The 13,201-nt window shown below is 44.9% G+C and overlaps 1 protein-coding gene across 2 annotated transcripts in view; it reads right to left on the bottom strand.

Moving 5' to 3' along the window:
• Window positions 1-388: 388 nt before the first annotated feature.
• Window positions 389-13,201, bottom strand: part of XRN2 (5'-3' exoribonuclease 2) — a 51,584-nt gene continuing 38,771 nt past the window's right edge. For both annotated transcript variants that reach the window (XM_086631940.1, XM_086631941.1), the window contains exons 28-30: window positions 10,881-10,941; window positions 5,242-5,383; window positions 389-685 (exon numbers count right to left, since the gene is read on the bottom strand). In XM_086631940.1, the coding sequence (XP_086488066.1) occupies window positions 623-685; window positions 5,242-5,383; window positions 10,881-10,941 (266 nt within the window). In that variant the 3' untranslated portion in view covers window positions 389-622. The remainder of the gene's footprint in view (window positions 686-5,241; window positions 5,384-10,880; window positions 10,942-13,201) is intronic.

Consider the following 13,201-nt stretch of genomic DNA (forward strand, 5'->3'; position numbering starts at 1 on the left):
ACACCTTCCGTGCTTGTTTATGTTACAATAGCAAAGTCAAAAACAGGCACAAGTTGTAAAAGTTGAAATGTTTTTACTTCCAAGTCCCAAAAAATTTCCTCTCTCTGTGAGAAATTCAAGGAAGCATCCGACAAGGAATACTGGCAGACGTGTCTTTACACCGCCGTGCTCCGCAGGCTGCCCGCCGTGTCCTCCCAGGAGTTAATAAAATCCGATGTCAAAAATTCTTTGCAACTCCGCGTCCGTTTTCAGGCTCTTACGTGTGAAGTAAAGGATTTTGGAGCTGGGAGCGACAGGCACAGCTAAGCACAGCTTGGAGATGTAATAGAGATGGAACAGCGCTCCTGCCCCATCAAACGTCCCACAGGACATCAGCAAGTCGAGCAGTTTACTCCCAGTTTGCAACACGCTATTTCCAAGCGACATAGCCCTCCCCCGAAAGAAAAGATAAAAATCATCAGTTCGGTAAGAAATGTGCACATCTAAAACAAATATCGTAGTTTAAAAAGTACAGGGATGTTTCTTAAGGATTCCATTCTCCCCCACCCCCCCCAATTAACAAAAGAACAAAAACCCCAGACATTTTCTATACTTTAAAAAAAAAAAAAAAAAGGGTCAAGAGCTAATTCCAGCTGTATCTTCCTGAGGGAGGTGGCAGCGGGTAGGGCCTCCCGGGGCCGTACGCCTACAAACAAACAAACAAACAAAAGCAAGCGTTTATTTTTGGGATTAACCCCAGCAAACAAGCCGGCTGAGCTCCGGGCACCCCCCCGAGAACGAAACAAAAATCCTCTGCATGGAAAGGTACCGCGGGCAGAGCCGAACGTCCCTCCGCGGCGCCCACGGATGCTCCCCGGGAAACGGGAGCGCGGCTCCGGCCTCCGGCTGCACCGCGCTGGCCGAACGGCGACGAGCCGCTGCCGTCGCTCTTCGCTCTCCATCCCGCTGGAAGCAGAAAGGCACCGAACGGCAAAGCCACACACACATCCCACACCTGAGGGGCAGATCCCAAGCCCTCGTTTGGAATTCCTTGGGAAGCGGGGGCTCTGCCGTACGTACGGCTGAGGCTGCACACGGAGCGTACTCGCGGTGTAAACGTCGGTTTCGCGGACGGTCGATGCGAGACGCGCGATGCCTGGATGCTGTTTGTTAGCAGGATTAGTCAGGTTTCTTTTTTTTTTTTTTAGAGGAAAACAAAATAATTTCCCTCGACTAGCAGCTTTGTGTTGCAGTTGAAAGCAATTTTATGCCGAAGCAAGGCACGCGTTTTTACAGATAAGTATTTTAAGGAAAAAAAAAAAACCAACGTATTTGTTACAGAAGCAGCATTTTTCAGCGCTCGTTCATTTTAAATAATGATGCCTGAATCCCACCTCGGAAATCACTAGAGATCAGACATATTTTTGTATTTAAATTTAGATGAGGCATTCTGTACATCGACTGTCCAGCAAAAAAAAAAAAAAATTACAGGAAAGTTTCATAAAAAGTCCCCTTGAAACATTTAAAATTATTTCACAACCTGACATATTGCAGAGACCAGAAAGTTTAACTAAATGTGATGCACTAACGACAGCTACAGGGCTTTGTTTAGTTGTTTTTAACTCCATATAGAGGTTTTTTTGGTGGGGAGGGGCAGAGGGGCTTCCTTTCCTTTCTTTAAGAGACAAATCCATCTTTACCCCGTGCTCCAGGGCTCAGAGGGAACCACGGGAACTGGAGAGACGGCGAGCAAACCTGTGATGGGAGGCTGGCATCCACCCACTTGTGCCAGGCAACCAAAAACGCCTTTCTGGGCAGAAAACGATTTGTTACACCCTGTTTTTAAAGGGCTCTGAAGGAGACGAGCAGAATACTCTGCTTCCACTACCAGGAAGGCTTTTGGGTTTGACTGTAATTAATTAAAAAAGGAAACAAGTTGACTACAACCCTCGAAAAATCCTCCCAGTTACACAAGCAGCAGCAATCGCCATACAGAACATTAAATTTAGAGGTCTTGCAAGAACTGCACGAGGTGTTTATCTGGACGTTCAGTTGTGTACTATTGCAGACGAAAATAAAACCATCCAACACCTGCACAACACCATCGAGTTTATTCTATCGTTTTCTGGAACAGCTGGAAGATGCCAACAAACACCCACTACCGCAGAGCAACCCATATCCATGGCAGTTGCATTAATTTTGTAAGCACTTTGCAGCAGCGCGTTTATTAACCTCTTCAGACCATGTTCTGTACGCTGTAAAAAAGAATTCAGAGGTGAAAGGGACCAAAGATAATTATTTATGCTGCTATGTGTCACCACTTCCACTTGAATCCCTTTTCAAGGCTTTAAAGCTTTGAAATCTACAGGCAGCAACGCTGGATTCAATTATTGGTTTTGCACCCTAAACCCTTTAAGGTAGCTTCTAATTTTACTGCAGTGCTGTCAAGCCTGGAGGAAATAATGACATCTGAAAGTTCGTTTAAAAAATAACAAAAAAAAAAAAAAAAAGGCCACAAAAATTTAAAAGGCGATAAAATTCAGCTGGGAAGCAGCACGACTGCAAAGGAAATTTTTTAAGGAAGCGAGTTTACTTGAGCTGCAAGTATTGGTCCTTGATAGCCACCACGTATGTGAGCACAAACCAAACCGCTGCCACCACCCAGTTCCAACTTCGTCCCACCACCCAGTGGACACGTCCCACGCTGGCCACAGGTGAGTGAGGTTTCGGGCAAGGCTCCGCTGTCACCAACCCGGAATATGTCTCCTATGGAACCATTCTGGTGGCACACAGCTGGAGAGCCACGGGGGCAGAGGTGCTCCGAGACCCCCCCGTTACGAGACAGCTTGCCCAAGGTGAGCTGCCAGGGGATGCCCTCCCCGAGCCCAACGCTGCAGCCAGACAATTCCTGCTCGCCTTTGTGCTTCCAGCTGCAGCTGTTACGCTGGGGAGTTAAGGTTGGGAACAAACTCCTTTAAGCACTGATTCCTTCTGCAAACACACCCACCTACGCCCCCCAGGACACAGGGTAGAGCAGAGCATGGCGTAGCAGACGGACTTTTTTCAAGTATCTATTTTCCAGCCCTAATTAAATACCACCCAGGCTCCACCAGCACCAAAATCCTCCACTGATTTTTTTCTACGTTATTACAGCAGCCCCTGTGACGGATTAGAGCAATTATGCATTTATTCCTTTTGTCTCCAGTGTTTTGGGTAAACCTGTGTAACACAAAATGGAAGATTTTTCAAAACTGATCCTGTCAATACACCTCACCCAATCTGAAATATACTTAAAAAAAAACAAACCACCAACACTGGGGACTAGTTGGGCAGCACAGCCAGGATTCAAGCCTCACGCTTTCCCCATTAGGCTTAATGTGATCATAACCCACACTGCCCAGTTTTGCTTATAGCCAAAACCAGTCCTGGAAGGATTTGTGCTGGTCATGCCTCCCTACTACACTTGGAGCAAGAGCGCACGGTAGCACGCTTGCCTCTCTTTTTCCCCTGTTTCTTGCTGCAACACCCATATGACAACCAAACCAGCTAAAGCCAATTCTTACTCCAGTCTCAAAAGCTCTCTCTGCACCAGAAATCCTCAGGGGAAGAGTTGGGGGGAGAAGGGAACCTCACTGCTGCTAACAAGGGAATAGCGCCATGGAATCCCGCGCTCGGCAGACAATGCGGAGAGCGGAATTAGCAGCTCACAGGCTGCTTCTGCTGGGCTTCCGTCCCAACAAGCTGAACCAGACAGAGAAGCACATGGCACTCTGCAAAAACCTTCCCCACAAAGGCCAAAGGCTCTCGGAAGCCCTTAGAAACTTGGTTTGACAACGTGTGGTTTTACTGTATCAGCTGCCCCAACGCCCCCACAGCGTTACCAACGTCACGGTGCAAAAGTGGCTGTGACAGACAGCGCTACCTGAGGCTCCCAACCAGAACAGAACAGAAAAACAAAGCAGACAAAGAGTCAGAGAAGTGGCAAAAACGCTGTAAGACAACTTCCACGCACGCTGTGTGGCGTTACGATTCCGATGCGTTGTGCCTGCAGTCCCTGCTGCATCAGCCAAGGAGATGGGGGTGTCATTCAACACACACACTGCAGGACAGAATTTACACCTACGTGAAATTCTGGGACTGTTTCTCCAACAGCATGGAGAAACAGTCCCAGAAATCCAACACCAGACCTGGCTGTGCTGGCGCTGGACCATGTTAACACAAGTGTTTGCACACTGGGAGACGGGCAGACTGGGAAGAAGAAAAGAAAAACTAAGAGCATAAGCTAAGAAGTCTTGAGCACCTTTATGAGAGGTCTCTGAGGTAGGTTCCAGCAGGAGGCAAATTTCAAACAGTTTGAACCTTAGTCTCAGTATAAAGGACTGGGAAATAGTGCTATTACTGAGCAGCTGGGCACTCCTCCTCCTTTCCCATTACTGGTCAGCAACCTTCCCACAGCTGAGTAACAGTTCTGACTTACCAAAACGGCCACAGAACTTAAAAGTTTAATACAGATCCCTGAAATTTATTTGAAACTAGCAGGCAGCATTGTAAATAGTCACATTTCCAGTACAAGAGTATATGCAGATGATGTTTTTACTGGGAACACACACACACTAAAAAAAAAAAAAAAATCACATAAGTGAAATCACCTGCTGCTTTCAAGAAGCATTTTCATTCTGTGGCATTTTCATAAACTGATGACAAAGTCACTTATAATTTTGGATGAGGTTCTCCTGTCACATTCACTTGTTTTCATTTAACCACACAAAGCCATTCTCACGTGGACTTTCACAGACACGTTTATTCCTCCGGCTACTAGAATCTAACGTTTGCATTCAAGTAGTTTTTCAGGGAAGAGAAAGCCAATAAACATTCGAGGGGAAAAATCATGTAGATAAACACTGAGGATAAACCCTTCTATCCCCAAAACGTGTAGCTGATAGATTTCCTTACAGGAGATGAAAATCTGGTTGAAATCCTTGCCTTCAGACTACGTTTCCCCAGGCTGCAAGAAGCGTGCGACTCGGTAGCACGACGGATCTACTTTTAATGCAAAGCAGTGGCAGCACGGTCACGGCACGGGCCTTTGCCAGGGGGGGCTGGACAAGACTGGGAAGCTTACCTGTCCCCCTGCTTTCACTGGTGACACCGCTCCTGGGCTACAACCAGCTCAGGAACGCCCACCGACGCCGCAACCACGCGCGAGGGAAGCCTCGCTCAGCCGGAGAGCAGAACGTGCAGAACGGGGCCACGCTTCCATACCTGTCTTCCCCTGTCCATCCGATCCTCGGGTCTCTGCGGGTAACTCATCGGGCCGCCCAGCCCCTGGTACTGACCCGGCGGGTACTGGTTTTGGGATTGCAGCATGCGGTTCCAGGCAAGGAGAGGAGCAGCCCCAGCGGTTCTGTGTAAAGAAGAAACGCACCGCAGCATGAACTGAGCTGCCAGAGAGAGTTCCGCACCACAAAAATCCCAGTTTCTCCAGACTCCTATGACAAATGGTTCAGTTTGCCTCCCAGTTAAGCACTGTCGCATCCAGCTGTGCCTGCAGTGGTACTGCAGGTGGCCAAGTCGTTCAGAGACAAATGAGGGGGGGCGGGGGGAAAAATAACAGAATCTTCCAAGATTCTCCTATCAAAAGGCCACATTTGCTTCACCACAGCCCGAAAGCTACAGAACCAGGTACTAACGCAAGCAACAAATTCGCTTTACAAATCAGAGATTTTTCTCAAATTCCCTGGAAAGATTCTGTCCATCTTTTACTTTCGGGGCGAATTCGCCCGTTCATCCGCACCGGTCTTGAAGGTAGATGAAACCCCAGATATCACCGAGTGAGCTAAACGTAACGCACCATCCAAAGAGCAAACATGTGCGATACGGGAGAATGAAGCTTTCTTTTCTAAATGTCCAGACTCTTTCTGGGAGTCCATTCTTTCCAGTTAATTGCAGGTTGCAAATGAATTCTTACTGCGAGTATTCTGAATCTAGGGTAGGGGCCTTGGCTGCTTTTTCCCATCCATTATTCTGCTCAATATGTCAGAAGGTCTGATCGGGAAGAAACCTTTTCAAGTTCTATTGATGCCGTTTTCAATTGACCACGGTGACCTAGCAACATAAGCACTAATTGGCACGGACTGACTGACATTTGGTGTACAGTTTATATGGGAACGCAAATTCAACATCCATTACAAGCTAGTTTGCCATCCTAGATTACTAACAGCAAGAAATGTTTTAATTGCCTTCAAGTAGCTATTCTAACATTACAATTATATAGCAACAGGTATAATGCATCGAATCATTGTTTGATTAAAAATATTTAGAAAAATATAAAGAGCCATGATATAGTCTTTAAAGCTGAGCATGGGTAAGGGTGTGACTCCTCACTGAACTCAGAGCAGTTATGTTTTGCAGTTGTAAAGGGAAAAATATCGGGCAGTTGAGGCAGTTAATCTTTTCTGACCCCTGCTTGAGAGAGAGCCAGCTGAACAGCGTGCGGCCAGCCGGCTGCGAGGCAGGGCTAGCGGAGAGCACGAGCTCTGCATTTCACATCTACCTGCTGCACCGCTGAACCGAACGTTATTTTGTACGTCTTCGAAGAGCCTCTGCCTAGATCTGCTCGACTAATCTGGCAGGACTTCAGCCTTCGAGGAGGAACCCTACCCAGAGGCTGAATCCAAGATATTCTCTCAAAGGTACGGGCGGTTCAGGAGGAGGTTTGACTATCAGGACCGAGGGAGGATGCACAGCCAGCTGTACCACATTGGGAAAACTGAGCTCTGAGCAACTGAGGAAGCGATGCTGGGGGAGGAAGGACTTTGAAACACCCATTTCACCAGCTGGAACAGTGTTGGAATCAAGAGAGGTAAACATAAGATTAAAACGAATGAAAACAGGCGTTTCGAACGTGAAGACTTTCTGCTTTTGGATGCAAATTGCTTTTGGGTTCACACCAGAGCCTGCATGAGGGCTGCTCTACCTGGTCAGATTAAGACCTGAATTTTACAAAGGCAAGAGAAACTCCTACCATCTCCAGAAATTAAAATAACTTGATTCCTGTTTACAAAAGCGTGAGTCTTGCCTGATAAAAACGCAACTGGTAAATACGATGTGCAATCCGTGCAGCAAAAAATGAACATGCACAACAGCTAAATGGCAACACTGAACGTTGCAGGTTTATTTTTAGCTTCAGAGGAATGTCTAGGAACACACAACGTTATCCGGATGATTCATCAGAAGGAGCAATACTGCCTTCGAAGTTAATAGCACATTACACTTTCAGGGACTAAACACTCTAAAGCACTATTCTAAGTATGATATTCCTTCTGATTAAGTGTTTTGAACACTAACTTTTTTTTTTTTCCCCCCCATTATTCCTAGAAACCAGCAGACTCTCCAGGAAGAATACAGGGCTCAGCCTTAAGGAAAACTACAGGGAATTACCTACATAGCCCCAGCGCTAGGACTTCCATCGCCAGTCACTCTGCCTCTACAACTCTGCTAACGTGCTTGTGGCAAATACCTTCAGCGACTGATGGTCACAGGCCAACACTTGCTACATGCCTGGAACGGGAAAGTTTGGCACAAATCCCATTTGACATTAATATGTATTTGGCACAGAGTTCCAACTTTTTATTCTAATAAGGCGCTGCTTAGTGAAAAGGTGGGATATTTAACAAATGAAACACATTAATACTAATATCACTATTATGTCAGGGCATTTTTGCTTCGAGGCCATCTGAAAGAATGAAATTGGTGATTTTTAGTTAGAACCATCACATGTTCTAGAGGATAAACTTAGTAGGAAAAGAGGAAAAAAAAATAGCCGCAATGCATTTTCTGATCTTAAAGCCAGAAAAGCAGCTTACACCTTTTTGCTCCTCTTAATTCACAGAACTACGTGTTATTTTTAAAACTCAGAATTTCATATTTTTGTCTGATAAACAGAAATCAGGAAATCACAGTCCTCCCAGCACTTGACTGCATGTTCGTTTAGCGGATGTACTGGCTGGTGACTGAAGTTACCCGAGGGTGGAGATTTGTAGGCAGCAAAGCTGTGCCTCACGGGTAGCACAAAAAAGAATTGTGCCACTTGGAGTATCATATGAGTCCGCCTTGGCAGAGCTGCTCAAATGCATTATCCACAGTTATGTCAACTTACAACTCAACTAAAGCATCTACATACAGGACAGCTGAAATATAACTTTGGGAAACTTTATACACTAAAACATTTCTGTGTTCCAAGCTCAGCCTCTTTGGAAATCTCCTCTGGGGGGGAGGGGAACCAAAGGGTTTGAAGGCAAGAGCATGAAATAATCATCTGCAACCTCCAGTAACGCAGCCCAGTCAGACCAGGGCCTGAGGAGGACACGCTGAAAGGTGTCCTGTTCAGTGGCAACTCGCCGGTTTTGTTTTCCTCGTTGCACACTGAATGGCATCACTAAATTCACGTTAAGAAACCTTACACAGGAAACGAGATCATCTGCACTATGAAGCAGCAGCTTTACACTCATGTTTTTTTTTTCCCCCACCCAGGCCTGTGAAGCAAGAGCTAGTTTAGCCCCCACTGCAACATCCACCCTGAAACAGCACAAAGGCTCAAAGCTTTCCTGGCAGGGACAGGGCTCCTCGCTTATCCTTTGCTTGATGTCACAAATGAAGGATATCGTAGCCTCCTGCCAGCCCACTTCAGCTGAAAAGGCTGGAGCAGGGGCTGGCCTCTCTCTCAATTACTCTCTTCCTGGGAGCAGAGGGGATGGAGAACAGAAATTCCTCGATGGAGAACAGAAATTCCTCGCCGCCCTCCCTGGCGGCACCTCGTTGCTCCTGGAGCACCTGAAGCCGCAGCAGCACGCGGGGCCAGCGGCATGGGCACAGCAGCCTTCCTTCCTCCTGGGAATCCACTGGGAAACTGAAAACCTCTCGGGGGGGTTTCAGTTTGGGAGGTTCAGCCAATTTTTTCCTGCACCAAGCCTATCTATCTTTATGCTTCTGTTTAAACTTAATTAAGTCTCCATGCTTATCTTGGTATGGCAACTAATTCAACATCAGCCCTAACCATCTGCCGGAACGCTCTCCTTTCCCAAACCAAACACCTTCCAGGAACGTGGCAGAATCACCTATCTCAGCACTGAAACTGGTGACTTAGGGATTTCCATAAACCCTCAGAGGTGTAACAAAGCACCGCCGGGGAGGGAAAGCATCGTAAATATGCTGTTGCCACTCGAAAGCTGGAACAACATTCTCCAAGCTTCTCTAAAGCTTGATTTCTAGGTGAAGATGATACATCTTCAATTTAAAGTCACCTCAGGGGACAACAGCTGCCTCAAGTTTGGGAACTGAATAGCGAGGTCAATGCTGCCACACTAGAAGCACGCCAGACAGGTTCGCAGATCGAATCATGAACTCTCTCTGTAAAAATGCTCTGAAGTACCTGGGCAGTGCGTGGTCACTTCAAAAAATAATAGCACAGACCAAGCACAGCAGCCTTGTGACAGAAATCTGGTTAGAGAGACGGTCGATTATCACGATTGTAGTAATCAAGTGTATTTCAAGTGAGAAACAAACAGAATTTCTGGCTGAAAGAAGTTACTTTTATGTGAATTGAGAAACTCTTCCACTTTGCAAAAAATAAACAGCCTGGTAAAATGACAAAAATATAGCATTATAAAAGTAGCGCCAAGTTACACACCTGTAGCGATAGTTCACAAAATGGTACTATATAAATTGGATTTAATTAAGGTGTGGGAATAGCAACTCCCATGGATAAAGTAATATTAAAGTTTGTAATGCAAGATTAATTTATAATGCAATATTACACATTGACGTGGCACAGGACAAGGGAGCCGGACTTATTTCAATGGGGATCAAAGTGGTTGCCATGGAAAGTGTGACTGTGGAGAGCTCAAGAAATTCTCCCAAAAGCTGATATTTTCCATGGTTAACATTTGCAAACAAAACCACGAAAAAAAAAAGTTGTGCTTCCGAGCAGAAACTTCAAAGATCTCACACACCCCCTCATCCCTCCATAAATACAAATAAACGTCATCATTCATCGCTTTCACAGGTACGCTGGAGTTTATAAAGTCCATCTGACTTAAGGACAGACAACCTACCAACGAAGGAACGCACGTAAAACATCCCTTATTATCAAACCATGTCACATTCCTTCTATTCGATGGCACTTATTGGACTGCAGATTCCATAATCCTTCCCTGAGTCCCTTCTGCATTTAATTCAGTTCAGTCTTAAGTAGTTAAAGAAACTGTTTTCAGTGGCAACTAATAACTACTGACCTACAGTGACACTGCCCTACAATGGGCTTGTCAGGCCTGAAAAACTTGTACCAAAGAAGCTGATTAGGACTTCAAGAGGTTTGTAGCAAGAATCAATGGCCGGTCTGTGCTAATGCTGAGGTTGCGGCACAGAAATGATAAAAGTGGAACACCATTAGTTATGCCTCATTAAGCTCCACAGCCCTCCTAAAAAGAAATTTGTTTAGCCTGTCCAAAATCTAATGCAGTTTTAAGCTCTCTGTGTTCAATTTCATAGTATCTCAAAAGCTTCAATAAGATAAAGGCCAAAGAACCAAGAACGGTACCAAAGCACCAACAGTAAAGTTAATTTTGAAGTCTGAGTTTTAATGGAAAGTGTTTTTGCCTTTTTTTTTTTTTAATACAAAGTACTCAAGCCTTTTAAAGGATGAACACCGCGCAGCGCACTCACAAAATATAAATAAATCATGGGCATTAATTAACTTTAAAACACCTGCTGTACAGCACGGTATCAACAAATTTAAACACCAAGGTTCGAAACAGGGGAAAAAAAACACCGTGAAGCACCTGGCAGAACCAAGTACATCCTCCCAGCCCCATTTTACAAAACTTCAGTCCCTCCTGCCTTACCTCTGCGGTGCCTGCTGAAACAAGGGCGTAGGACCTCGCCAAGACTCCTGGGGTCTGAGATCTGGAGGGTAAAACAAAATGTTGCAATAAAAAAGAGCAAATATACTCCGACAACTGTGCTCTGCTCGCTCTTACACACGCCTGAGAACTTGCTTTGAGTCAAACAGAAAAGCTCACGCTGGATATACCACCAAAGACATCCCACCAAGTCGTGGGTTTTGATAGAGCCCTTCTGTCCATCAGTGGCAAGCTTAGGATTAATGAAAGGCAACTTTTTTTGTTTGTTTTTATCGTGTCCAATAAGCTTCAGTTATAAGAAGAATGAATTTTAATTCCTAGAACTAGCGTTGGTTAGCACTTGGGACACTTCACAAGTATCTTCTCTTGAATTTTTAAAAATGCAAACCCATGTCTGTTACCATAACAACTGAAGATTTCATTTACTGTTTACATTTCTTACAAGTACATTCACCACGACACTATGTGAGAAAAACAGAGATACATACAGACGCCTGCACACCGCTGTGTCATCGTCACGACACACCATGTTCGCGAGCAACAAACAGTTAATACTCAAAATATGTGCAGGTTTCCCTTTAATTAGGCTGACTTATTCTCAAAGTAAATTAAGAGAACGACCAGAGCATGTAGTAAAGCAGTTACACTTTATTCAGAGAGAGAGTGTGTTACATTTAGAATATGTTTAAGGATAGTAAAAATATATTTAAAAGTTAACCTAGACAACGATAATATAATAATAATAAAAAAATGTATTAATGATCCCTCAGATAATGTAATCAGACGGAATTAAAGCTTTTTGGGTAAAAACTTGGCCAGAGACCTAGCGCTGCAGTTGTAAGAAACTGCAGGGAAAAAGACCACCCACTTCTCAATTGTTTCTTCTACCCAAACTCACTCTTTGTAAAGACGTAGCAGTAACAACATTGCTTTAACAGGACACGCAATTAAACGGTGGTTGTTCCTCTAAATAAACTGGTCGGTAAACAGGATAAAAGCAGCAGCTAATCAATAGCTCCCCGGTCAGCTCACGACACTCGAGTTGTGCATCAATCAAAAGCTTCAGTTTCAGTGACACCTTTGATTATTTTCAATGGTGTTTAAGTCTGACCTAATTTCAACAGCTGGTTCCAGAAGTTGTCTAATGGACGCACTGCGACGGGACAGCCGTGCCCTGTTAAACTGCCAGTGTTCAAGTACACTAAAGCTTTGCAATCATTTGAAAGAAAAGGGGGGGGAAAAGGGAAAATAGAGAAAAAAAATTACATGTACACACACACACACATCAATCAAAACATACACCTCTCTCTATATATATACACACACAAACATATATACTGTTATCAGCTGATGCTCATGATCAGGTATAATTAGTTATTTTATGTGAACTGTAACCAAACCTGCCTACAGCATCCCGAGGACTAAAGATGGATACGTGGCACTTCTGTACTGATCTGCCCGTGAACGACAAGGACTTTTACGTGCATAAAAAGGCTGTAACTACACGATGCTGTAGTGATGCTGTGTTTGCTTTTGCACAGAAGATTAGTGAAACACAGAAAGCCCAGGCCCATAGTGGTGTTGTCAGCTACTTTGGGGGAAACGAGCAATTAAGACACCATGTTAAACAGAAAGCTTTTTTTAAAAAAAAGCCCCAACAACCAAAAAACCAAAAAAAAAAAGGTACAAAGATGAAATTGCTAAAAAACTCAGCCAAACCCACAAATATTTGGTAAAGCCAAAGAGTGTCACTATTTTCAATCAAAAAATATCCCAAGATGACTTTATTTCTAATAATTTCCAAGTGTCACAGAGAGAAATCCATGCAATACTGAAGAACTAGGCTCTGAAGACATGCCCAGAGCACAAAGCCCCTCTCTCTGCAGTTACTCACATCTGCAGCTCTCTGCCTGCAGCCCCCAGGACGAGGGTCAGGTTTTGGCTCTGCCACCTCAACCAGACCTGCAGGTCTCCTAGGCTCAATTCTCCTTTTGCTTGCTGGGAGACACAAACTTCCAGGAAAAAAAAATAAATCCTATATTCCAGGAAGAATAATGGCCATGTTTCCCCCTCCTGTGCCCTCTGTGCAGGCTGAGCTAGGCAAGATCAACAAGTATTTGGACAATTGTACAGATTAATACAGTTTCTCCCTCTCTGACCCTCCCTGGTCAGTGCTTCACATTTTAATTGCAGTTTATTAACACATTTTCCATCCCCCTGCCAAACGGTGTCCTAGGGAGAAGCCCAGTGCTGGTCTTGCCCTGGCAGAGTGTTTCCCGTTCGGATAGACCCCTGCTTAAGGG

The sequence above is a fragment of the Tauraco erythrolophus genome, chromosome 2 (genome assembly GCF_009769465.1).
Source record: "Tauraco erythrolophus isolate bTauEry1 chromosome 2, bTauEry1.pri, whole genome shotgun sequence".
NCBI lineage: Eukaryota > Metazoa > Chordata > Aves > Musophagiformes > Musophagidae > Tauraco > Tauraco erythrolophus.